The sequence below is a fragment of the Marmota flaviventris genome, chromosome 4 (assembly GCF_047511675.1).
Source record: "Marmota flaviventris isolate mMarFla1 chromosome 4, mMarFla1.hap1, whole genome shotgun sequence".
NCBI lineage: Eukaryota > Metazoa > Chordata > Mammalia > Rodentia > Sciuridae > Marmota > Marmota flaviventris.
Genome location: NC_092501.1, coordinates 74,981,030 through 75,005,487, shown reverse-complemented (window position 1 = coordinate 75,005,487; position 24,458 = coordinate 74,981,030). Strand labels below are relative to the sequence as shown.

At 40.2% G+C, this 24,458-nt stretch overlaps 1 protein-coding gene across 1 annotated transcript in view; it reads left to right on the top strand.

The window, feature by feature from the left end:
* Positions 1-24,458, top strand: part of Wdfy4 (WDFY family member 4) — a 277,867-nt gene that overhangs the window by 209,219 nt on the left and 44,190 nt on the right. Inside the window, exons 48-49 of the mRNA XM_027947941.3 lie at positions 22,732-22,774; positions 23,692-23,811. Of these exons, the coding sequence (XP_027803742.3) occupies positions 22,732-22,774; positions 23,692-23,811 (163 nt within the window). The remainder of the gene's footprint in view (positions 1-22,731; positions 22,775-23,691; positions 23,812-24,458) is intronic.

Below are 24,458 nucleotides of genomic sequence, written 5' to 3'. Positions count from 1 at the left end.
TCTTGGCCTGGATTCAAAGGCAACCCCAAACATCAAGTGAGGGCAGCAAGATTTCTGATTTTCAAGAAGATCTTGTCATTATTGTAATTTGAGTCCAGGGAATAGGAAAGGGGTCTTTTAGGATCAGTCAGAGCAAAGAAAATCTGGTTTTGCTTGTTTGTTTTTATTGTTGTTGTTTGTTTTGTTTTGTGTTTTCATACCTGGGGTTGAACCCAGGGGCACTTAACCACTTAGCCCCATTCCCAGTCCTTTGTATCTTTTTTTAGAGATAGGGTCTTGCTAAATTGCTTAGGCCCTCACTAAGTTGCTGAGGCTGGCTTTGAACTCATGATTATCCTGCCTCAACCTTCGAGCCATTGAGATTACAGGTGTGCGCCACCACACCTGGCTGGTTTTGCCTGTTTGTCTCCCCTTTACTCCTGCCTCAGCCCTAGCCTCACTCAGGCACATGGAAAACTGAAGGAAGAGAACCTGTGTATGTGTACAGTACACACAGAAACACACACATTCCCAAAAGAAGAAGAAAAAGAAGTTATGATCCAGAAAAATTTTTGAAGGAAAGTAATCCAAAACTTCCAAAAGTTGGTGAAAGACATAAAAAGGACAGATGCAAGAAACTTAGCAAACTTCAAACATGATAAACTGGAAAAAAAAATCTGCATTCAGACACATAATCAAGTTGATGAAAAAGAAAGAAAGAAATTTGAATCTTGACCAAAAAAAAAACACATTACATTTAGGGGAAAATGTCCAACACTATAAATGACCAGGCCATGAAGCCATGAAGCTCAGAGGCACCAAAAGATAATTTTTACAGTGCTAATAGGAAAAAAAAAATCCTGTCAACCCAGATGGTGAATGAAGGCAAAATAAGGACATCTTCAAATGAATGAAAAACAAAAGGTTCTGTCACTAGCTCAGTTGCTGTTAAAGAAATGCCAATGAAAGGGAGACCACACTGGAGAGAAACTTGGCTCCTTGTATCTTTTGGAGTAGAGGAAGAACAATGGAAATGATAAATAGCTGAGTAAATGTAACAAGCTATTTTTTTCCCTTAAAATCTTTAAAATATATTTGGAGTTGAAAGCAAAAATTATAACATGATCTGATAGGGTTGTCAATGTATGTGGATCCAGTATATATGACAACTAAAACATAGTGGGAGCTGTTAATGAGACCTGAACACTAGTAAAGTTTTTACATTGCTTTTGAAGTGGTAAAATAGTCATCGTAAACATACTGTGAAAGTTAAGGTGTATATTTTGATCCCCAGAGCAAACACTGAAACAAATTTTAAAAGAAATAGTAAAAAACTAAGTATGTAAATGAAAGTAAAACCATTTTTCTTAAAAAAATTAAATAATCCAAAAGAATGCAGGAAGCAGAAAACAGAAGGAGCAAACAGAAACAAAACAAAACAAAAAAAACATAAAAATGGTAGTCCTGAATCTAGACATACAATACTTACATTATATGAAAGTGAACCAAACATACCAGTGAAAACACAGTGATGAGATTGGAATGCAAGAGAAAAACAAACAATTATGGGCTCTCTATATGAAATTAAAAACTTTATTTTTACCCCATTTCAATCCACTTCCCTTTCCTTCTCCCTCTATTGACCCCTTTCCTCTACTCTGTTGGTCTTATTTCTATTTATTTATTTTTAATCAATGCATTATAGTTACATACAAAATTGGAATGCATTGTGGTATATACATACATGCACCTACTATAATTTGGTCATGTCATTCCTCAGATCGTCCCCTTCCTCTTGGGTTCCCACCCCCTGCTTCTGTTTATATTTTACTAATTCCCCTTTATTTTAATAAGAGCCTCCCGACTTCATTCCTTTGTTCTTTTTAGCTTTTACATATGGGAGAAAACATTTGACCCTTGACTTTCTAAATCTGGCTTATTTACCTTAGCATGATGTTCTCCAGTTCCATTCATTTTCCAGCAAATGACATAATTTCATTCTTCTTTATGGCTGAGTAAAATTCTATTTTTTTGTGTTTGTGTGTGTACACCATATTTTCTTTATCCATTCATCTGCTGATGGGTACACCTAGGCTGGTTCCACAACTTGGCTATTGTGGATAGTACTGTTATAAACATTGGTATGTATCAGAAGTTCACTTTAAACAAAAATGAGTTTAACTGAAAGAAATGGGAAAAGACATGCCAAGAAAACACTAAAGGAGCTGAATCAACTTCATTAATCTCAGACAAAGAATATTTCAGAACAAGAAAATTTAGCTGAAAGGGAGAAAAATATGCTAAAATGACATTTTCCAAGAAAACAAAGAAAAATCCTAAATATGTATATACCTAACAACAGAGCTTCAATATAAATGAAGCAAAAGCTAATAATATTAATAGACAAATTTGTAGTTATCGCTGAAGATATCGAAGCTTTCTTCTCAATAATCAATACAGCAAGTCAAAAATCAGCAAGGAACAATGTGTTCTCAACCTCAGCTCTATTGACTCAGTCTCAAGATTCAGCTCTATTGAAATTGGGCCAGAAAATTCTTGGCTATTGGTAAAGATGAGAGGGAAGACCCTGTGCAGGGTAGGATATCCAACAGTGTAAGGCTAGAAGAGTCTATCCATTAGATGCCAGTAGCTGCCCACTAGTTGTATCAACCAATAATGTCTCTAGATATTGCCCAATGTCCACTGAGGAGCAAAACTGCCCCCAGATTAGAACTACTGATACAGAACAACTGACTATTATCACCAAGCAACTAGATCCAACTGATAATTTGTAAAACACTATGAAACAGCAGCAGAATACACTTTCTTTTCAAGAGTACATGGAATAGTCACAAATGTGTTGTATGTTCTGAATCAGGAAACAAGCCTTAACAAATTTCAGTAAGTGGGAATCATATAAAGAATGATCTCTGAAAATAATGGAATTGAATTATAAATCAGTGATAAAAGATAGCCTGAGCCAGGCACGGTAGCCCATATCTGTAATTCCTGTGGCTTGGGAGGCTGAGACAGGAGAATCATGAATTCAAAGTCAGCCTCAGCAAGAGCGAGGTGCTAAGCAACTCAGTGAGATCCTGTCTGTAAATAAAATACAAAATAGGTATGGGGATATGGCTCAGTGATCAAGTGCCCCTGGGTTCAATTCCTGTATCCATCTCCCCTAAAAAAGAAAGGTAACTGGTAATTTTCAAAATAGCTTACAGACAATGTAAATAACCCATGGGTCAAAAAAACCTCAAGGGAAATTAGGAAATATTTCAAACTGAAAAATATGAAAACACAACATAAAAAACTTATGGTAAGTATGCATCCAAATCAGTGAGTAGAGGGAAATTGATAGCTTTAAAAGTTCCTATTAAAATGGAAGAATGATCTCAAGTCAATAATATAAACTTCCACTTGTAAAGACCAGCAAAATAAACCTAAATTGTATGCAAGAAGGACATGATAAGTAGCAGAAATCAGTAAAAGTGAAAAAAGAAAGGTAATAGAAAAAAATAAATGAGGCCAAAAGAGAACCCCATTTATTTCAAAAGATTAATACAAGGATTAGCTAGACTGAGAATGAAAAAAGAGGGAAGACCCAAGTTACGAATATCCTGAATTCCAAAAGAGGAGTAACTAAAACTCATAGATATTCCCAGGATTATAAGGCAATAGTAGGAATAGTGCATCCCCAACAATAGTCTTCAATGAAATAGGCCACAAACTAATAAATCTCATTTTTGAAGAACTAGACAACCCAAATAGACCTTTAATGATTAAAGAAATTGAATTAAAAAAAAAAACTTTCAAAACAGAAAAGTCCAGGCCCCAATGGTTCATTGTTAAATTTTACAAACATTTAAGGAAGACTTCTTAGTCAGTTTAGGCTGCTATAATAAAGTACCACAGCCTGGGTTGCTTATAAGCGGTAGAAACATATTTTGCAGTTCTGGAAGCTAGGCAGTCCAAGATCAAAAGGCTGGTAGATATGTCATCTGGTGAGGTCACAATATCTGCTTCATCAGTGACCATTTCTTGCTGTGTGCTTTACATGGTGGAAAGAGGGCAAGTGAATTCTCTGGGATCACTATTATAAGGGCACTAAAGGCTCTACATAGCCTCATGGTGTAATTCCCTACCAAGTGCCCCACCTTCTAATACCATCACATCAGGATTGAGGATTCAACATATAATTTTGGGGGGAAAACAAACATTCAGTTCATTTCAAAATAACATCAATTTTACATGATCTTTCAGAAAATAGAAGAGGTAATAATCACCAACTTATTTTCTGAGGCCAGCATTACCCTGGCCTAAAATCACACAAGGAAACATGAACCAATATCCCTCATGAGCATAGACACAAAAATTCACACACTATTAGCAAACTGAATCCAGCAAAATATACAAAGAATAATAAGTGACAATCAAGAGAGAGCATAAGATGGACTGAATATTGGGAAATCAGTCAATATGATACACCATATTAACAGATTAATAAGAAAGAACACATGTTCATATCAATTGATGCAGGAAAAATCGGCAAATTTCACATGTAATCAAGACAAAAATTCTCCCCAATCCAGTAACAAAAACATATTCCTTAACCTGACATAGGCAGCTACAAAATGTCAACAACAACAGTAACAAAACCCACTGTGACAAAGTACTGAATGCTTTCCCTTTTAAGTATGGAAACAAGGCAAAAAATATATATTATAATTTTACCTACTTAATGTTATATTGGAAATATAAAGTATAATAACTGAATAAAAATAAATGAAGGGAATACACACACACACACACCACAGAAAAAATGAAGAATTTCATGGAATTTTAAGAACATTTTCATAATTAATAAGGGAGATTAGCTAGCTTGCAAGAAACAAAAGTAACACATAAAACCCCCATTGTATTTCCATATGCTATCAATTAACAATTAGAAACTAAAATTTGCAAAATAATGATGCACCAAAACTAACATTCTTATATATTTCACAGAGATAACAAAATGTCCAGAATTTCTATGAAGAAAATTATAAAATACTGATGTAAGAAGGCAAAAATTGAAAGAAGTGGAAAAACATACATGTTCATGAATTAGAAGACTCAATACACTTTTGAGTTGCCAGTTCTCCCCCAATAGGCCTAAAGACCCATGTGATTCCAATCAAATTTCAGCAAGATTGTTTATATATGTGAATGAATGAATTCTAAAATTTAGGTTGAAAGGAAAAGAAAGTGGAAATCAAAAACAATTTGGAAAAACAAGAATGAATTGGAGGACTCATGCATCCCAATTAAAAAATTTGCCAGGTAATCACAACATGTTGCACCGGTGGAAGGACAGACACATCGACAAACGGAATAGAAAAGAGAGTCCAGAAATAGATTCACACAGATATAGAAAACATGGCAATTGATTTTTGACAAGAGTTCAAGGAGAAACAAGAAATTTTTCAAAAACAATAAATTTTTCAAAAATTAATCTTAGATCATTAGTTATTTATATGCAAATAAATAAATAAACCTCAACCTAATGAAATTTACTCAGATTAACTCAAATTGGAAAATTGGATCATTGATATAAAACTTGTAAAAGAAAATGAAGGATAAAATCTTTATGAACTTGAGTTAGGCAAAGTACAATTCATAAAACATCATAAATTGAACTTGAACAAAATTTAAAACTTTGGGGAAAAAAACTGTTGAGAATGAAAAGATTAACTACAGGCTGGAAGAAAATATTTGCAAATCACTTATCCAACTAAAGACCAATACCAGAATCTATAAAGAGCTCTCAAATACAACAGTAAGGAAAAATGTTTTTTAAATGTGCAAGAGATATAAAGGCACATTTCACCACAGAAGTTATATTGCTGCCAAATAAGCCCACCAAAGGTTGGTCAACATCATTAGCCATTTGAGACATGACAATTAATATCATAATGAGGCACCACTATACAACTATTAGAGTGTCTAAAAGCAAAACAAGCATAACAACCAATATCACAAAGATTTTGAAAGGATGGATAGCAACTAGAGTGCCTGGACATTGCAATGGGAAAGCAAAATGGTATAGTCCCTCAAAAAACAGTTGGGCCAATTCTTATAAAATTAACCTTATACTTAACATATGACCCTTCATTCCCTCCTGCTAGGTTTTTAGCCTAGAAAAATAAAAATTTATGTTCACACAGAGACCTTTTCACATGTGGTTACAGCTTCTCTATTCATAGTTGCCAGAAAAACAAAACAAAATCAAATGTCCTGTGAATGGATTCTTTATGCCGATATACTACTGAGCACAGTTCTCCTGATCAAATCATTGTACATCAATGCACATGTTGGAGTGACATACTCCCACAGAAATATGTACGATTACTATGCATTGATTAAAAATTAAGGTATATTAAACAATAAAAAGCAATATTTATAAAAAGGGATAAATCTATTCAGACATGCAACAGCGTGGATGAGTCATAAAAGCCTTTTGCTGCATAGAATAAGCCAATCTCAAAAGTCTACATAATAGATTATTCTATTTATGGGACATTTTTAAAAGCCATCGCTATAGATGGAGAAAACCGACCCATGTTTGCAGGGACTAGCAGTGGTGGTGGTGGCAGGGAATAGCAGTGAGTTTTCTGGGGTAGTGGAACTGCCTGGACCCTGACTATGATGATGGTTATATGAATCTGTACATATGTTAAAAGCTCAGAGAATTGTACACAAAAGGGACTTTTTTTAAAACTAAAAATTGTAAAACTATTTTTGAAAAACTTAGTTATTCAAGTTTTTAAAACTTAAATAGTTTATTTGTTACTTCCTCTGTGGCTACTTGCCCAGCCTGGGTTAGAAGGCAGTGACTCTTTTATGCCCCAACAGTCCTGTTCTACCCCTTAAGGAGCATCCAGATGTGCAACACCTGGGCACTGCTGTGAGTACAAGGGAGCTGATGTGCATACCACAGGGGATAGCTGTTCACAAGGTGGCATGTCAGAAAAAGTTTCTGCACTTGAGTTAAAAACTTCATTGAAAAAGATGAATTGAGATTTGGGAAGGCTATGTTCTGATCTTACGTTTATCAATGACTTCTTCTCTTGGTAGAGTTGCCATATTTAGCAAATAAAATTAGAAGATCCCCAGTTAACCTTGAGCTTCAGATAAACAACAGAGAGTTTCCAGTATATATGTTCCAAATCTTACATAGGCCTATATTTTACTTGGCAACTCTATCCCATGGGCCTAGACAAGAAGTAAATAATTTCCTTTGTCCAGGCTCCTTATTAGTCCCTTGGGATTGATTTAACCAATCTTCATGCTTTTTCCTTCTTTCATTCATTTGTTACTCATTGGGATTATTATGTTGAGTGCCTATTGAATATTGAGCCTAGGAAGAACACAGGAAAACAATCAACAGATCAGATCTTTAAGTTCAAATAACTAAAATCTAGATTGTCACTGGTTCTAGGCACCAGATTCCCCTGAGTACTCACAACTTGGGCTGCCATTAGGTTTTCTTCCATTTAAGATAAAATTCAAGCATGGGTTAAAGGGTTTCTGGACCGGGAGAGATGTTTCCAGTAGACGGGAGAATCCAGTCAATTGGGCCCAGTTGAGCCTGCTCCCTCAGCCCACCCACACCGTGGGAAGAAGCCCTCTAGGGTCTGATTAATGATGGCCACAGAGGAATGGATCATCAAGGAGCCTCTTTCCAGTGGGCCCTTTGGCTCTGAGCCTGCCTACTAATCTCCTCAAGGCAAAGCAGTGGGCTGTATAGGCTAGTGGACTTTACCTCCGCCCCTCGTGAGCCTGGCCCCCAGGCAGCCCCAGGACAGATAGGAGCATAATGAGCTCCTACCCACTCCATGATTCTCAGGAACCCTCTATCCTGGCTGGAATCCTTGGTTATGGAGGGCAGGGTGTGTTGTATGGCTCCGTCCATTCTGACCCCTGAAGCTGCTGGCACCTCTAGAGGCAGGCCAGTGCCAGGTGCCTCATTTCAGCACTGGCAGGAACTAAGGGACCTCCCATTGTCATTCATCTCCATAAGGCCAGCATCCTGCCCACCCACTGAGTGGGAGAGAAAGTTTTGTTGTAAAACTTTGAACCTTTGAGAAGACCGAAACTGATTAGATGAACTATTCTCATCAATTCATAGAAGTCTTCAGATATTACAGTGGGAACAATCTACACAAAGGAAGCTAGCAATTACAGAAAGAAAAAGATATAAATCAATATACAAACAGATGGATAGATAGAGGGAGAGAGGGAGGAATGGATGGATGATGGAGAGAGAGATGTAGGAATGAATAATAAACTTTGTTACACATGATCAGCTTAGAAGTCCAAATATGTGGGATTCTAAGTATGTGGTATCTTTTTGTTCTCTTCAACTGACATTTTTCCTTTGGAAAAAAAGTCCAGTTGGTTTTATTTTAACTTCTAATTAATTTTTCTATCTAGTCCTTGTGAATCAAACAGCATGGTAGGACACCCTGTGGATATCAAAATTAAAAACATAATGGCAACCTATATTTTAACACCATCAAAACATTTGCAAGCATTTTCAGATGAAAGATCCTTATCACAATGATACTTGAATTGGTGATTCATACCAACATATCTTTGACTACAGTTTTAAGCAAGACTGACTTTGTTTCTGTGTATCTGATATATCTAAATATCTTGCTAACATGATCTCATAATAATTATTTCACTCTTTGATACTTGGAGACACAGGATAGACACATAATAGAATGGAACCCTCAAAGTCACCACTTTTTCACAGTCAGTATTTGGAATTAACTTCATATGAAGCTTCATGCTATGTGGATGAGAAATACCTTTTGCTTATGGGCTCTCTCTTCAGAGGAAATGATACAAACTTCCTTCAACAATTTATCCATTTAAAAGAACAGAAGCTTCTCAATTTACCGCTGAGTCATAACCTGAAAACCCATCATCAGTTGAAAATATTCTAAGTGAAAGATGCATTTAATGCACCTAATCTATCTGACACCCTTGCCTAATTGTACAGCACCCTGTGCGGGGTAATTGTCATCCCCTGTGGCTGATTGGGAGTTGCAGCTCTCTGTAGCTACCGGTGTTGGAGAGAGGATTGTATTCCATATCACAAGTGTGGGAAAACATACACATTCAAACTTCCAAGTGCAGTTTCTACTGAATGCGTCTCACTTTCACACTAACCCAAAGTTGAGAAATTGGAAGCTCAGCTATCTTGAGGACCATCTGTAATTGTGTTTGTTCTCTCCCCTGACCCTCACATTTCCTGGGCATGTAACAGGCCAGCTGTGACTCCCCACATGGCTTCAAATCAATCCCCAATGCCCTCTGCCCTTTCCCAGAACAAGTCGGCTCACTCTAAAGAGAGATGGGGCTGTAGATTCATGTGGGAGTCACTGGGAGGAGGAGACCTGGAAATGGATCTAATCTGTGGAGTAAATGCATCTGGAACCTATGGCCAAGCTTCTAAAATCAGCACTAATTTTTGACTTAGGTGTAGTTTGTGCTGGGAGAAAGAATTCCCATCTGTTCAATACCCCTTCTGGGCCAGGAACTGTGTGATAAGTCCTTGATTTGTGGTGTTACCTGGAGTCCATGAAGTGCTTTACTTTTTTTTCTTCTAACTGGACCCACCTGTGTTAAGTTGACCCCTCCTGTCCTACGGGCAGGGCAGATTATTAGAAAGAGGACAGACTAAAGGCATAAGATTACTGTGAGGATCTACTGAACTCTCAGCAAAGTTAATGGAGAGACTATGTGCAGAAGAGAGATGCAGACTGCAGGGGTTGGAGTCTCACAGGCACTCCATAGTTTGAGAATTTTCTCATGTCTATTGTAGCAATATTACCAAGTGCCAAGAGCCACTCACCATCACTCAGTGAGATGTGACAAAGTCAACGCTGCATACAGGCCACTGGACCCTTCATGCATCCCCAATCTCCAGAGCAATTATCTAATTTGATACCTAATTTGATCGCCTATGTGCCATCTTTCACCACACTCTGTCTCCTCTCTCTCTTCTTCCTTCTGTTGCAAATGCCTCATCCTGGGGGGCACAGTACTGCTCCCACTGACTTTAAAGACAGGAAGTCATTCTGGAATCCTGGCACTCCCAGGGCTGAAAGCCGTACCCATGCTTCTGCAACAGGACAGTAAGGCTACCCCACTCCCATCCCGCAAGAAGGTGTGTTCTTGCTAATGGGCTCTCTGACATTGAAACCCAAGGGTTTTGGAATTCCTGAACTCTGAGTGGCCAAGTTCATTCTAACATGGCATGGCATGGCCTGGTGACTGTAGCAGTATTCACAGTCTGGCTGCCTGAAGGGGAATGTGTGCTCTCGGGTGGAAACAGCTGGCCACTTGACAGAGACTGAAGTAAAAGAGATGCAATGCAGGGCCCAAGTCCCTGCCATGGGTCAATGATGCAGATTTCTCACTAACCTTTAAAAAGACCACAAATAGGAGTTCTTGAAGACACCATTTCTGCTTGGTCCATTTCCTGCTAACTCCACTGCCCAGGGGTCAATACCCAGGATGCTCATTTTCATAGATAGATCTGTGTTTGTACATATCTAAATATGCATGAGTAGTATGAATTTTAATGATCCCTTAATAGCATTAATGGAATCATTTAACTAAGATCTTGGCAATTGACAGAGAGAGAGAGAAAGAGAGGAAGGAGAGAAACAGTTTAAAGGGCACACATAATGCCACAAGCCAGTTCGCTGACTGGCATGTTGTCCCCAGGTAGGCGATGATGGAGATAAGCATTTGTTTTTCTTCAGTCCCTCCCTCCAGTCCCCATGGGGCCAACATAGTAGGCACATTTTTCCACACTGAGTGTGAATCAAGAGTGTGAATGCAAGTTTTTCCCCCAGCAAGGTCTGGGAACATTCCCTATTTTCATTCCCCAGTAACCACCAAAGAAGCCCTTTGGCCCTAGAGGGTAGCTGGCTGCTCTTTCCCAGGTGAACTTACTTTAAAATGTAACCCCATGTAAGATGCACCTATTCCCAGCAGCAGGCTATTTGCAGGTCTCTGTCAGGTGATGCTATCTATCCCTCTCCCAGGCCACACACATGGTTAAATCAGCCCTCAGAGGTACAAAGTACCCTTTTCTTTACAAAGCCACCTCCCTTTTGACATTTATTCCATCATCACAACTCTCCCTTGAGGCAGGACTGTTCTATAAGTTAGGGCACTGGGAATGGGATGGTTGTGGTCTGTTCAAGCTCACACAGCTGCTTTACCCCACAACTTCTGGAGGGAACCTTCTTCCTATTGTGTCGGAGCTCCAGCCTGCCCCATGCCTACACAGCAACAAACAGAGTCTGCATGCAAACGATCCTGTTCATTTCATTTGGCAATCATCTGGTTAATTTGATCAAAGCAGCTCTAAGTATCTTACTGGGACATTACACACTTACAGCTTTGCCCGCCCCTAATATTATTTACTTCTCTCTCCAGCACCAGTGTGACTGCACATGTGCTGCTTGGGAAGCTGCTATCTGTCAAACTGCCCCCCTTTCCCCTGATGGATAATAAGAATTCAACTTTTATTTGGAGCAAAAGTTCCCAAGGGGTCATATGGCCCCATAACAAAAGATTATGATTTCTTATTGGTTTAATAGCATCTATTTTGTAATTCTGAATGTACTCTGTTTTAATTGGATTTGTTAAAGGAACAAAAGGGAATAGGTGCCTTACAATTAAAATAAAATATTAAGATTATTAGTTTAACAGACTAGAAATGCCTTGTTCATCAACCACATGTTCACAAAAACCAACCTTAGCACAAGCAAAGACCTCAGGATCCCCAGCAGCCAGGGAACCTTTAAACCCCAAGAGGTGATTGTTGACTCCATTTTAACAAATATGTTAGAAGCCATGTTCTTGCCGAGACAGAATTTCATTTCCTTCTCACAGCCAACTCTCCCCTTGCAGACAAGAAAACTGGGGCTCAGAGAAGCTATATGACAGAAGGGAAGACCCAGATGGGTTGGCCCCTGTCTCCCCACTCACTATCTGAGTCAATCTCCTGAGCCTCACTGACTAATAGCTTCTACTACTACCAATAAGAAAATAAAAGTGACCACTTCCTAAGTGTTGGGTGAGACCAAATGAGAGAGCTTTGGAGACTTTGGTTGTGACTGTGCAAGAAGTGGGGAGCATAGCATGGACAGGACCAACAGTGGAGCCAGGACCCTAGGATTCTAACTGGGAAGAACCCCATCTGCAACTCAGGGTCCTCCAGCACTGTGACACACCCATGCCCATTGGTGCAGGCTTCATTTTATCCTGGAGGACAGGTGGACACACAGCTCCTTCAGTGTGCACAGGGCCCCCACATCTTGTTGCAGGGTGCTCTCCTCACATGTCCTGTGGTTTGTGCACTGTTTCTGCACCTTGGAATCACCTGATCCTGAAGTGTCATCAACTTAATCCATTGTTTCCTACCTATTTAAAAAAAAATTCTAGAACTTGAAGAATATTTTTTAAAGGAGAGGTTTCCAGGAGAAAACTCAGGTAGTTACTTGAGCACCAAATATTTGTTGATCACTGAGTATATAACCAGCCCTGAATGTTGCACCCTTGGATACAGGAATGCTTTCCAAATAGATGCCTATGATGTCATGGTGAATTGTGCAGCTGTGAGAAAGAGTGTGCTAGAATGGGGCTTCACAGCATCAAAATTGGAACTGTTTTAATTGAGGTAAGAGAAGGAAAAGCATTCAGAGATAGAGAGGATGAGGATCAAGGAAAAGAGATGGGATGAAGCAAGCAGGCAGGGCTGAGAACCTAAGAGATGTGCCCAGGCTATTTAGAAAATGTAGAACTGCTTCTAAGAATCTCTCTTCAGAAAATGAAAACAAACGTTTCAGTAAAACTATATTTATGGTAGTCTCAAAATAGTAAAAAAAAAAAATCCAAATACCTAACAATAGATAATTCTTAAATAATTACTGCATAGTCATAGAATGGAATAAATATTAAACAGAAGCTAAACCAAAGATGCTATTTCCCCAAAATGCAAAATATCAAGATGTTTATGATATAATGTTATGAAAAAAATTAAATATCTGTACGAGCCCAGTGTTCTCATAAGCATGCATACACACAGAAGATAGATGAGTGGGGGAATAAACATGAAGGGGTTGGGGGTATGACACAGTGGTGGGGCACTTGCCTTAACTAATATGAACAAGGCTCTGGGCTTCATCCTAAACACATACACACACACACACACACACACATAAACAATGCATGCAAATATTAGCACAGATGCTTTCTGAGATTATGATATTGGGTTTGGGTTTTGAGGGGTTACTTTCTTTCATGTCTATGTAGTTTCCCAGCTCTCTGCAATGGATATGAAATCTAGTCCTCACCTGAAAAAAAATTTACAAATACACATTCACTCAAACACATGTTCACACCTATATTTATACGTATAATGCCATTTTCTTTCACAGCATGAATTCTGTGAAGTCACATGTTATCTTATTAAAATTAGGGGTGTGTGTTTGTGTGTGTGTGTGTGTGCATGCATATAGTGTAACAGAGATTCTAAAATACTAAGCATATGTGGGTCCAATAGGGAAACCTGAGGAAATATTCCCTAGACCAAACCAGGAAGGGACCACATATGTTCAGGGCTTGGGGTCTGGAGATGGACAAGCAAGAGATCCAATGTTGGCTTCCACTTCCTCCTAACGTGGCTTTGGGCAAGTCATTGATGTTCTCTGAATCTTAGTCTCCTTAGGTATGCCATAGTAATGGGAGGATTTCATGGGATTAAAAACTTGGGCCATGGGAAGTGCTCAATACAGAGGAGCTTTGGTAGAGGAGGGATGGCCGTGGAAGTGAAGGTTCTTACTTGGAACTCTGATTTGCCTTGGACAGTTGTGGATGAAGGGAAGTCTGAGAGGTGCCCCCACCAACTACAGCCAGGCAGATTAGGGAAAGATGCACCCAGGCTTCCTAGAAAGTATGGAACTTCTTTTAAGATTCTGTCTTCAGAAAATTAGAACAAAAGTTTCAGTAAAAATGTTTATGGTAGTCCTGTATAGAGTAATAAAAAAGAAATAAAGAAAACAATCCAAATATCTAACAATTGATAATTCTTAATTAATTGCTGTGTAGTCTTAGAATGGAATTAATATTAAATGGAAACTTAAAACTGTTGAGTTTTAGTGCTGTTGTCTGAGGTACTCTGTGCTATCCTGAGCCATCTGTGATCTGGTTATGTTTAGAACTCTGCTGTCACAAAATGGCACACAACAAGTGACTCCAAGCAAAAAAAGGAGTAGGTAAGGGCTGGCAGTCTTGGATACCATTCTCATTTCCCTCTGGAGATGGTCTCTCAGAGCCAGCAAGCCCTCTATGACACTGGAAACCCACAGTGAATCAAAAACATGAAAAGTCATCATTTTAAAGAGCTGCCTTTCCAAATATTACTCAGCCATAAAAAAAGAATGACTTTATGACATTTGCTGGTAAAGGATGGATCTGGAGACTACCGTGCTAAGCAAAATAAGCTAATCCCCCCAAACCAAAGGTCAAATGTTCTCTCTGATATGTGGATGCTAACATACAACAAGTTGGGGGTGGGAGGAGAATAGAAGTTCATTAGACTAGACAAAGGGGAATGAAGGGAAGGGAGGGGAATGAGAATAGGAAACACAGTAGAATGAGGCAGACAGAACTTTCCTATGTTCATGTATGAATATACTACCAGTGTAACTCCACATCATGTTCAACCACAAGAATGGGATTCTAATTAGAATAAGTTATACTCCATGTATATATAATATGTCAAAAGACACTCCACTGTTATATATATCTAAAAAGAACAAATTTTAAAGTCTATGTAATGCACAAAAAATAAAAGAGCTGCTTTCAGGTGCAAAAGGGTAATTTGGGGCTCATTGTTTGTACAGAACACACCTGTCTTTCAGGAATGCTGTAACTTCTAAGTCTTTAATTTCTATTCAGATCTCCCTTTCCTCCTCAGATCTTTATCAGGCTGATTTGAAATCATTACTGAGTATTCAACACTGTCTTCAGTAAGAGGAAACCCCTTTCCTAGTAGCTTTTGGCAGACAACACCTGTTGCCAGGAATCATGTGAACAACAATTTTGTTTAGGACAGCATAGCTCTTCAAACTCTTGTAAATATAGATAGTCACCCATCTTACCCATTTGGTCTGTCCCTTCCCTGCCGTGTGTGCAAGTGTTCAGGGGAAGGCCAGGGACGTGGGCAGCAGGGACATCAAGAGCCTTGAGGCAGGTGGAACTAGGCTCCACTCCACATTATTGCCAGCCTGGTTTTGATTGTGTAATGTCTCTCAGCTCAGTTTCTTGATCTGGAAATGGATCAGTAAATTGCAGGTTTTTGTAGAGAGTAAATGAGAGGTGATGAACATATGTTAAGTGACAGTGTATGGTGAGTACTCAACAATTGGCAACCTGTCTCCAACTGCCTCTGCCTGTACCATGGTCAGGACTGCTGAGACTCCTCTAGCAGCACCATTATCTATCACCTCCTTCAAATTAACTGCCCTGAAGCACTCCCTACTGGTCAGTAATCACAGATTAGACTTGGGGAGCAATCCTTGCTAGTTTCCAAATACAAAGTCTTTGCAACTTTTTAAACACAAAGTCATCAATAACAATGTTTCAATAATCAGAGAAAAGAACCATAGCAATAGCAATTTATAGATGCAGTCATTCCTTTATTTTTAATCTCTAGAGCTCTCTGCAGTTCAAGCTACTCATTCATTCATTCATTCATACTATTTTTATGTGAATCATCCTACAGATCGCGTCACGAGACAGACAGTGAAAAAGGCAGATGCTATTGTATTTTTTGTGAAATTTCCACTTGAGGAGAAAGCAAATCAAGCAAAAACAAAACAAGAGACATCCCAAAGACAAAAACCTTGGGGGAGAGAGGAGCCTAGGATCAAAGGAAAAGGCGATGTCAGGGCAGATGGAGCGCGGAGGAGAGGAGGGGGGAAGAAGAGGGCAGAGAGCAGGCCAAGGCTGTGTGAGGCCGATCTTTGCTTAGGGGTAAGCACAGGAATGTCTAGAAGGTTTAACTGGCTGCTGGCAAGAACATAGATGAGAGGGGAGGTTAGGACCAGTGAGATAAGGACCACCATGGGCAGCTAGGCACTGAATAGGGTGGACAGTGGCTGCCTCAGCATCTCCCTTGTCCCCTTGAGATTAAGGCTTAAACCCAGATGGCATGTGAGTCACCCGGCTTCAAGGCCAGTCACAGTTCTGCCCCTCCCTACAGGAGTGACTTTCTTTATACAGTCTTAACCCTCCTGAGTCTGCATTTTGTGGCCTAGGAGCCACTATTTTGTACTTGGTTCACCTGACAGTCATACAGTTAATAAATATATTGAGAACCTGCCTTGTGCCAGACCCTTTGCAAAGTAAAACACACTGAAATTGGGTTTCTGCCTCCAGACTGTGTGGATTATATTGGCCACCCACCCTAAGCTAGGCATGTTATGGACAGTATAAGTGGTTCTTATAGCCACCTAATATGTTGATTTTCATGTCTGCTAGACAGACATAGCAACTGAGGCTCAGAGAGTCCAAGCAATTTGTCTGAAGTCACAAAGACTCTAAAGCAGGGGGCCACCTGCCTTTTTCCCACAACACCTGTCATGGAAATGGGGACCGCAGTGGCCCATGAAGAAGGCCTCTTTTCAAGGACTAGCTCAGCACAGGATTTAACCACTTTTTAGGGTTCCAGTATTCTGGATGCCTTGCAGGAGTTCCCTACCAGACTTCTCAAAAGACAGATGGCTCTTCAAACCCCACTGCAGTTAGCAGCAATCAGGCAAGGTCTGCTGAAGTTACCTAAACAGGCTCAGGTTTCCTGAATGAACGAGCATCACATTTCAGTTTCCTTAGAGACCTTCATTTACACAGTAAATGAAGTTAAGTGCATTTTCAAATAAAGACTCTAGAAAATTTAAAATTACTCAAAAATCTATGCCCAGTATATTTCTAATTAGAATATACATTAAAATGTATAATTTAAATTAGAAAAGAAAATAACAGGAAAATCATGAAGCATAGCAATTCAAACACTGGCCTCTACCTGCTTGTAGGGCAACAAAAATGTTCACAGAGACCCATATTTTGGAAGAAGAATCAAGTGTGACCTCCAATGCCTCACTGACTTGCACTCCTCCTGCCCCAAGCTTGCCCAGGCCCCACTCACCTGAGAACACCGGACTGTGTTCCCTGCTAGCTGTCCTTCCTGGCCAGGGCTCAGGGCAGGCTGCCTTCTCTCCTTAATAATGCATAAGCTGGTGTCTGGGGTTTGTAAATAAAGCACGCCAGGAAAACAGGCATTTCCAAAGTTGCTTACTCAATGGAGGAGAGAGGGAAAAAAAAAAAGCAGAGTTTGAAGTAGTTGTTGTTTGGCAAAGTTAAAGCAAATCAATAAATGCAGGGACACCACCAACAAAAACTTATCTTGTTTGTCCCAGTTCTTACTCCTCTAGGGTAAAACTTTGTCGCCAGGCAACAAGGCAGTTGGACCTGAAGTTAATTAGCATAATCCTGAGGCCAGCCTAGAAAATGAAAGGACACAAGGCTGAAAGGGGCTCCAGGACACTCAAACTTCCTGTAAGGAGGTCAGGCAGGGCTGGTTTCTTCCCCACGCAGAGTGAGCCCTGGGCCTCTGATCCCTGTGATTTCTGAAATTGGCCTTTTCCTCCCGGTTCACACAGCAAGAAGGTTGGAGACGATTAAGGTTTGGGACAAAGAAGAGTTCCTTGCCACCTGCCTAAGGTGGACATTAATCAGAGGGCAAAGCTGCAAAGGTCCCTTTTAAAGGACAAGTAATAGCACTCAGCCGCAAAACATCACCAGACTTCCTTCTGATTTGACCACATATTTTTTTTCTTTTTCCTGCTCTTTGATTTTGGAAGGGCTGTCCTTTATATGTTCATTTACTTGAATTTAATTACTTCTCCCAGTTTCTCTTTGCATTTGAATTTTCTTATTGCTTTCAAAGTGCCACTATCATGAATAAAGCTGCAGCGAATACATTTGTGCATTTATACTCTTTTTTTTCCATTTTTTCCTCTTAGGTTAAATTTATAGTAATTGAGAAAATCAACAAAACAAGTGAACTATCAGTGTTATTATGCAGATAATAAAATAACATTTTAGAAAAATTAGAAATTGCATATGTAGAAATAGAATCTAAAAAATGCTCTAATTTTCTCCACATGAAGAAGTGTCTGTTTTAGATCAGACATGAACAAGAAAAGAAATAAAATAATTAGAAAATAAATAAAATAAATAATTTTAAATCCAAAATTAATCCAGGCAATAAAACTTTTGGAAAGTACAAAAAAAAAAAGCAAAATAGAATAACTTTAATTTAGTAATATTAAAAAAAAATTAAATAAGAAAGACAACTATAAAAACTTTGAATGTATGAGCAACACTATTTTATATTTTTAGTCCCAGAATAAAATAAATCACTTAATTCATACAGTTGTTGAATTATCAAATAGAGATATCTAGAAAATTAAAAATTAGTCAAAATTCTATGCCCAGTATATTTCTAATTATAATATACATAAAATGTATAATTCAAATTAGAAAATAATCAGCATGAAAATCATAAAACTCAAATCAGCAAAATTAAAGTCAATATTTTAAAGGAGAAATAATACATAAGAAGATAAATATGTTGTTAAACAGATATGTAAGCCCTTATAAAAATTAAAAACACTTGTAATTTTAGCAGCTAGATGTAACTTTATGTTATTCAAACACCCTGACTGGTTAATACATCTACAGCATCATGCAAAAACAATTCGGTAAATTCACTAATGCTCATTTTTTTACTGAATATCAACAAATATATGCCAATTACTGTCATTTTCAGGTAGCTGATTTTTAATGCAATCAAAACTAAGATTTTTTTATGTGTGTTTTTATTGTTTTGCTTGTTTCTTTCTTTCTTTTGTGTTTTGTTTTTTTTCCCCCTTCTAAGAAAAGAGCTTGGTCTTCAGAGTCAGGGCCCTTGGTCAAATCTGGTCCTAGCAGGAACTGTGTGCTCAATATGTCATTCACAGGTATCTGCTCTGCTGGACCTTTGGGTGGACATCAATAAATAATTTCCCTGGTCTGTATACTATTTCCTCACCCTCAACCTATTTCCTCATAGTAGATGAAAATAATGGCAATTTCATTAGGTTTCCCCATCCTAGCCCAAACCCACTAGCAGACATGCATTTCCAGTTTCACAAGATGAATGACATTTCTTCTCATTGTGGTTTGTGTTTTCTGAACACCTCTTAGCTTAGGAATCATGTCCCTCCGCCACTCACTAGTCCATTCCACCACATCCTCATAACTGTTTTTCAAATAGGTAACAAATGTGGAGAGGAAGAGGGACATGGAGAAGGGTCTGTTTTAGCTCAGAAGCCCAGGTTTATCTGTGTGCCTTCCTCGGATATTTTCCAGGTTGGGCTAGACCTAGATTCCTAGTTGCAGAGATAATGGGGAGATGTAGAAGAGACTCCCAGCATCCCTCCTGGGTCGGGAGGGTATAGCCTCAGACAAGTCCCTTGGTAAATGCCATTTGGTCTGGGAACTAACCTGCTGCCTCTCAAGGCCCAACTATAGGCTGCTGCCAGCTACATTAGGGAAGGTGAGAGTTTGGGGGATGGGCCTTTGGCTCACTCCTCACTGCCATCCATTCCAGAAGCCTGGCTTCCAGGGACCGTGGAAGGTGTTGGTTAGGTGGAACTGTTCCAAGGAAGCAGTCAAAACACAACCATGAGACCAACCAAGGGCACCAACACTATGGTGCTGGATGTCAGAAAGGCCCCAAGGCCACCTGGCAGCAGTGCTTATTTCCAAAGCACTTCTCAGACATGAAGGTCATAGATATGATCACCAACAAAGCCGAATGGGTCAAAATCAACCCTCAGTATAAGAATTTGAACTGATCTATCTACCGAGAAACCATGAAGTTCTAATTTGGAGAGTGTCTTCTCATGTTGGGACGCTATCCAGCAGAGGATGGACAGTGATGTCTGGAGATGAAAAGCAGGTAGAGGGGTTGACAGGATGTCCTCTGTGAAACCCAGGACTGGCACCTCAGGCTAGGCAGAATAACCTCCCTAGTCTCACTGGCTTTCTTTGAGTTCTTTTGTTCTTTTAAACTTGACTCCAAGTTGCCCAAGGGCCTAGATGCTTGTCCTATAACTCAGAACAGACTCCCCAGCAAACCCTGGAAACGCCTTTCACATGGTGCCTACCAGGTTGACAAAACAGAAGATCTGATTCATAGGTTGCAGTTATTCCAAGATCGCCCAGAAAAGTCTTGACAGAACTGAGCAGGTGTTGACCAGAAACAGGCCCATATTCTTGCCATCACATTCTTCTTTCTCCCAGAGTAGAAAAGAATATCCCCCAATCTTGGACAGTCTGCCAGAATATCAACTATTGAGGAAGCTCTGTGCCTGAACCTGTACTAGTCTTTTCTAGACCCACTATCATACTTGTGTGTGGTCAGCATGCTGGAAGGATGAGATTACAGCAGCTCAGAGAGGGTTGGTGTCTTGTCCAAGGTCCACCAGTCAACCGGTAGAGGTTCAATTTGGATCCAGGTTTTCCTAACTCCAAATCCAGAACTCTTTGCTACACTGATTCCCTCAAAACTCAGGGGGGCTTAGAAAGCCAAGAGCCCTCTCTGATATCTTGTTTAATCTAAAATGTACCTGATAATGATGGACAATGCAGTTTACCACCTCTTAAAGAAATATTTTTCATTACTTACCAGATATTTATGATATTCCCATGGACCATTTCAGGAGTTCTTTAGTTTTTCTCAGATTAATATAATTTTTTAAAAAAAGAATTTTAAAAAAGTAGGACTCACATTTGGTTAGATGTCTTGGCACCAAATGGTAAGTGGTACCAGAAATGGCGGCTCTTCCTTGTAATCCACAGCCAATGATATGAGAAATGGGATGGGAAATGCCTTTTTATTCCACACAGCATTCCACCTGATGGCAACATCACAAATGACCACAGGTAAAATTCTAGAATCTTTTCTTAAAGGCTGTTCTCATTTCCTGGATTCTGACAGGCCACCCCCTGCTTTGCAACTAGCACCCTAAATTGGACCATATTAATTCTTCTAATTTGTTATTCTGGTTATTGCTTTCCTGGAAAAAGAAAAGGATCAAATAGATGGTTTTTCTGTTGGGGAGGAAGAGGGAAATTCCAGCCCTGAAGTTACTTTCTGATTACGGAAAATCTGCCAAGAACAGAATTGAATGCAGACAGATGGGCAACTCAAGACAGATGATATGATGGTGGAGCTGGAATGGCAAGATGAAGAGCTGTGGTCTTCTGGGGGCACTTGGGCATCCAGGCTTGTGTAGACTGGGGCCTGGGTGGGGTCCTGACAGGCCTGGAATGATGCATGGAGTGTGTAGGGGGATGGGGTCTGTGGGAATCTATACGAACTATGGCAGAGAGAATGGATAGAATAAAGAGGTGTGATTTGATTTGATTTGGTGAAACATACTGAGCAGAGACCCAGTCTTGGGAGTGGAAGGAGTGTCTCATGGAGACAGAGGTAGGGGGAAACAGTTGGAAAAGGAAACAAAGAGCACTGTGGAGCCTGAGGAACTGGATTCTGCAAATCCCTGCTGAATGAAAAGGAAATTTCAGGTGGAGAGGGCTCCTTCCCCACGCCCTTCCCAACATTGTACTTTGCTATAATTTTGTACTCTTTCCTTCAGATCAGCCATGGTTCAAATTGTATGTCTTTATTGTAGAAGTATAAATTGGTACGGCCTTTAAGAGAATGATTTGGCATTACATAGTAAAATTGAAAACCCTCATATTTCTTTATGAGAAATCTGTCTCATGGATATACTCACAAAAGTGCCAGAAATTTATGTCCAAAGATGGTCATGGAAACATCAGAGAACAAAGCCAGCCCCAGGGTGGCAGTTCAGTCAGTTATGGTCATGCCATGATCATACTGATCATGAACAAACTCAATAGAGCAATATGAGCTGATCTCCAGGAGTCGAGGAGTGTTGTTGAGCAAGTAAGGCAACAAGGAGAATTGTAGGTGTGGTATGATTCCAGGTATGAGCAATTACAAATAAAATAATGCAAGCATATAGGCAGGCATTCGGGTAAGACTTTTCGGGATGATATACCAGAAGCCATTAACTGTGGATACTTCCTTAAGAGAAGCAGTGGTTTGGAGATTCATCTTATATTTCATGGTCTTCCATGGTGTTTGCATTTTTTTAAACCACATAGCTACATTATATTCAATGTCCAAAGATGGGGTAGGGGCCAAGGGAGGCTGAGATGTGGCTGTGGGAAATCCATTGTGGGTTGGGAGGAAGGGCCCTGAACCTTATTCTGCAAGCCCAGAGAGTGTCTTCAAAAGCTACAGTTAAGGCAGCAGCACATGCTGAAGTCTTATGAGAGGGACAGTAACTGCAAGAATCTAACCTTTGGTAAGGTGGGACAGTGGTCTCGCTGTCCTAGTGCCTGAGAGCTTCCACGTGCTTCGGGAAGCCCCAGGCTTTCCTGAATGTCCTGGCCCCCTGAAGTTGCTGAAAGCCCCCCCTTTCCTCATTCATGTGCATGCCTTGGAATATTTGGTGACCACCATAATTTTTTATCCCACAGGAAATACCCCAGCTTCGACAGGACGATGCTGCAGAGGTGGCAGGTATGGTGGCTCCTCTGGAGGGAAATCCTGTGGGAATGCAAATCAGAAAATAACTCAAGCCCCAGTGATAAGAGAGAGAGAATATGCAGATTAATTAAGAAAGGAGCTTGTGTCTTTAATTCACCAAAATGTCCCATATCTTTCCCTGACAAGAGTTCAGTGACGGAAGGTGATTCTTGAGCATTTGGGGAGTGTGTGTGTGTGTGTGAGTGTGTGTGTGTGAGTGTGTGTGTGTGTGTGTGTGAGAGAGAGAGAGAGAGAGAGAGATGTATACTGTGGGTGCCTCTGTGTGCACACTCCCCTTCCCTGAAGATAAACACATATACACACACTTTGGAGAAGGGTGGTGAACACCAAGGGTCACTTCTTCTTGTTCTGGGGAAGATACACATAGCTCCTGGTCTGGATGGGCTGATCTTCAACCCGGGTTTCTCAGTGAGGAAAGGATCCCACGAGAGCCAGTCCTGGAGATCATGAAGTGATTAGAAAGTAGCTGTTGGTCACTAGCATCCAAAATGCTCCCCACATTCCCCCAGCTTATTTTTCTCATGGTATAAGGGTCAGCAGAGAGTCCACCCACAGTATTTGTGTTAATGTTTCAATAAACTTTTGAGAATCACATCTGATAGTTAACACAAAAGAATGCTTTGTCTTTGGGTTAGAATTGCTGAACTGTATTTTCTTTCTCTGGCCAACATAGTTTCCTGCATGTACTTGCTTCAGTTCATATTGAAATCAGTGTGTGCCATGTTTAGTTGGTGGCTGAGGCACAAGATATGGAGGAAACTACCCAGGTACCTGCTGCCTGTCCTCACTAATAGAGCCAGGGTCTCCAGCTGAGGCTGAGGGCTAGAGGCTATGGCCTCCAGAGGATATCAGACATATTTGGTTTATCCTTACTTTGTTTCTTCTGGTAGAAAAGGGACATCAGCAATTTTGAGTACCTCATGTACCTCAACACCCTGGCTGGGAGGACCTACAATGACTACATGCAGTATCCAGTATTTCCCTGGGTCCTTGCTGACTACACCTCAGAGGTAAGGCATTCTCATGGATGCTACACAGGTGTTCTGAGGTTTCCTTACCCCAATAGCCAGAGTCAGCACACAGAACCTCCACTGGGAAGTTCAGTTACCTGAACTTGGGTATTTGGGCCTAAAGCCTAAGTGCTCCTGACACTATGATAGCCTTTGGGCTTTAGCTGGGTTTCTGTCCCAGACCCATTTGTGGAGTGATCATTGCCTAACATGAGCCGCAGAGGGCCCCTGGCTTATGCTCATCGAATAAGGTAAATGCTGCCCATTTACTGAAATACCATCATGTACCAACACTGGCGGCATGCTACAGTTACAGGTGAGATGGTCCATGGAATTTGTTTCCCAAACCAACATATGGGGGACAGGGGTAGAGAAAAAGACAAGGACCCACTCTGCCCATAACTTCTATAATTGAGATGATGACATCTGGGATTCACTCAGGATCTGGGATCTGGACTCTCATATGTAGTCATAGGGGAGGCTGATGTCAACTCCAGGCCACTTATCAATTTGGCCTCCATCCTTGGACCTCAGCAGGCAGAGAAGGGGGAAGAGAAAACTACATAGCTGGACCAAAGTGATAGATGTGTCTGTGCAAGGGCAGCAAGGCCATGGAACAGGGTCCTGACCACTCAGACTCTGGTCAT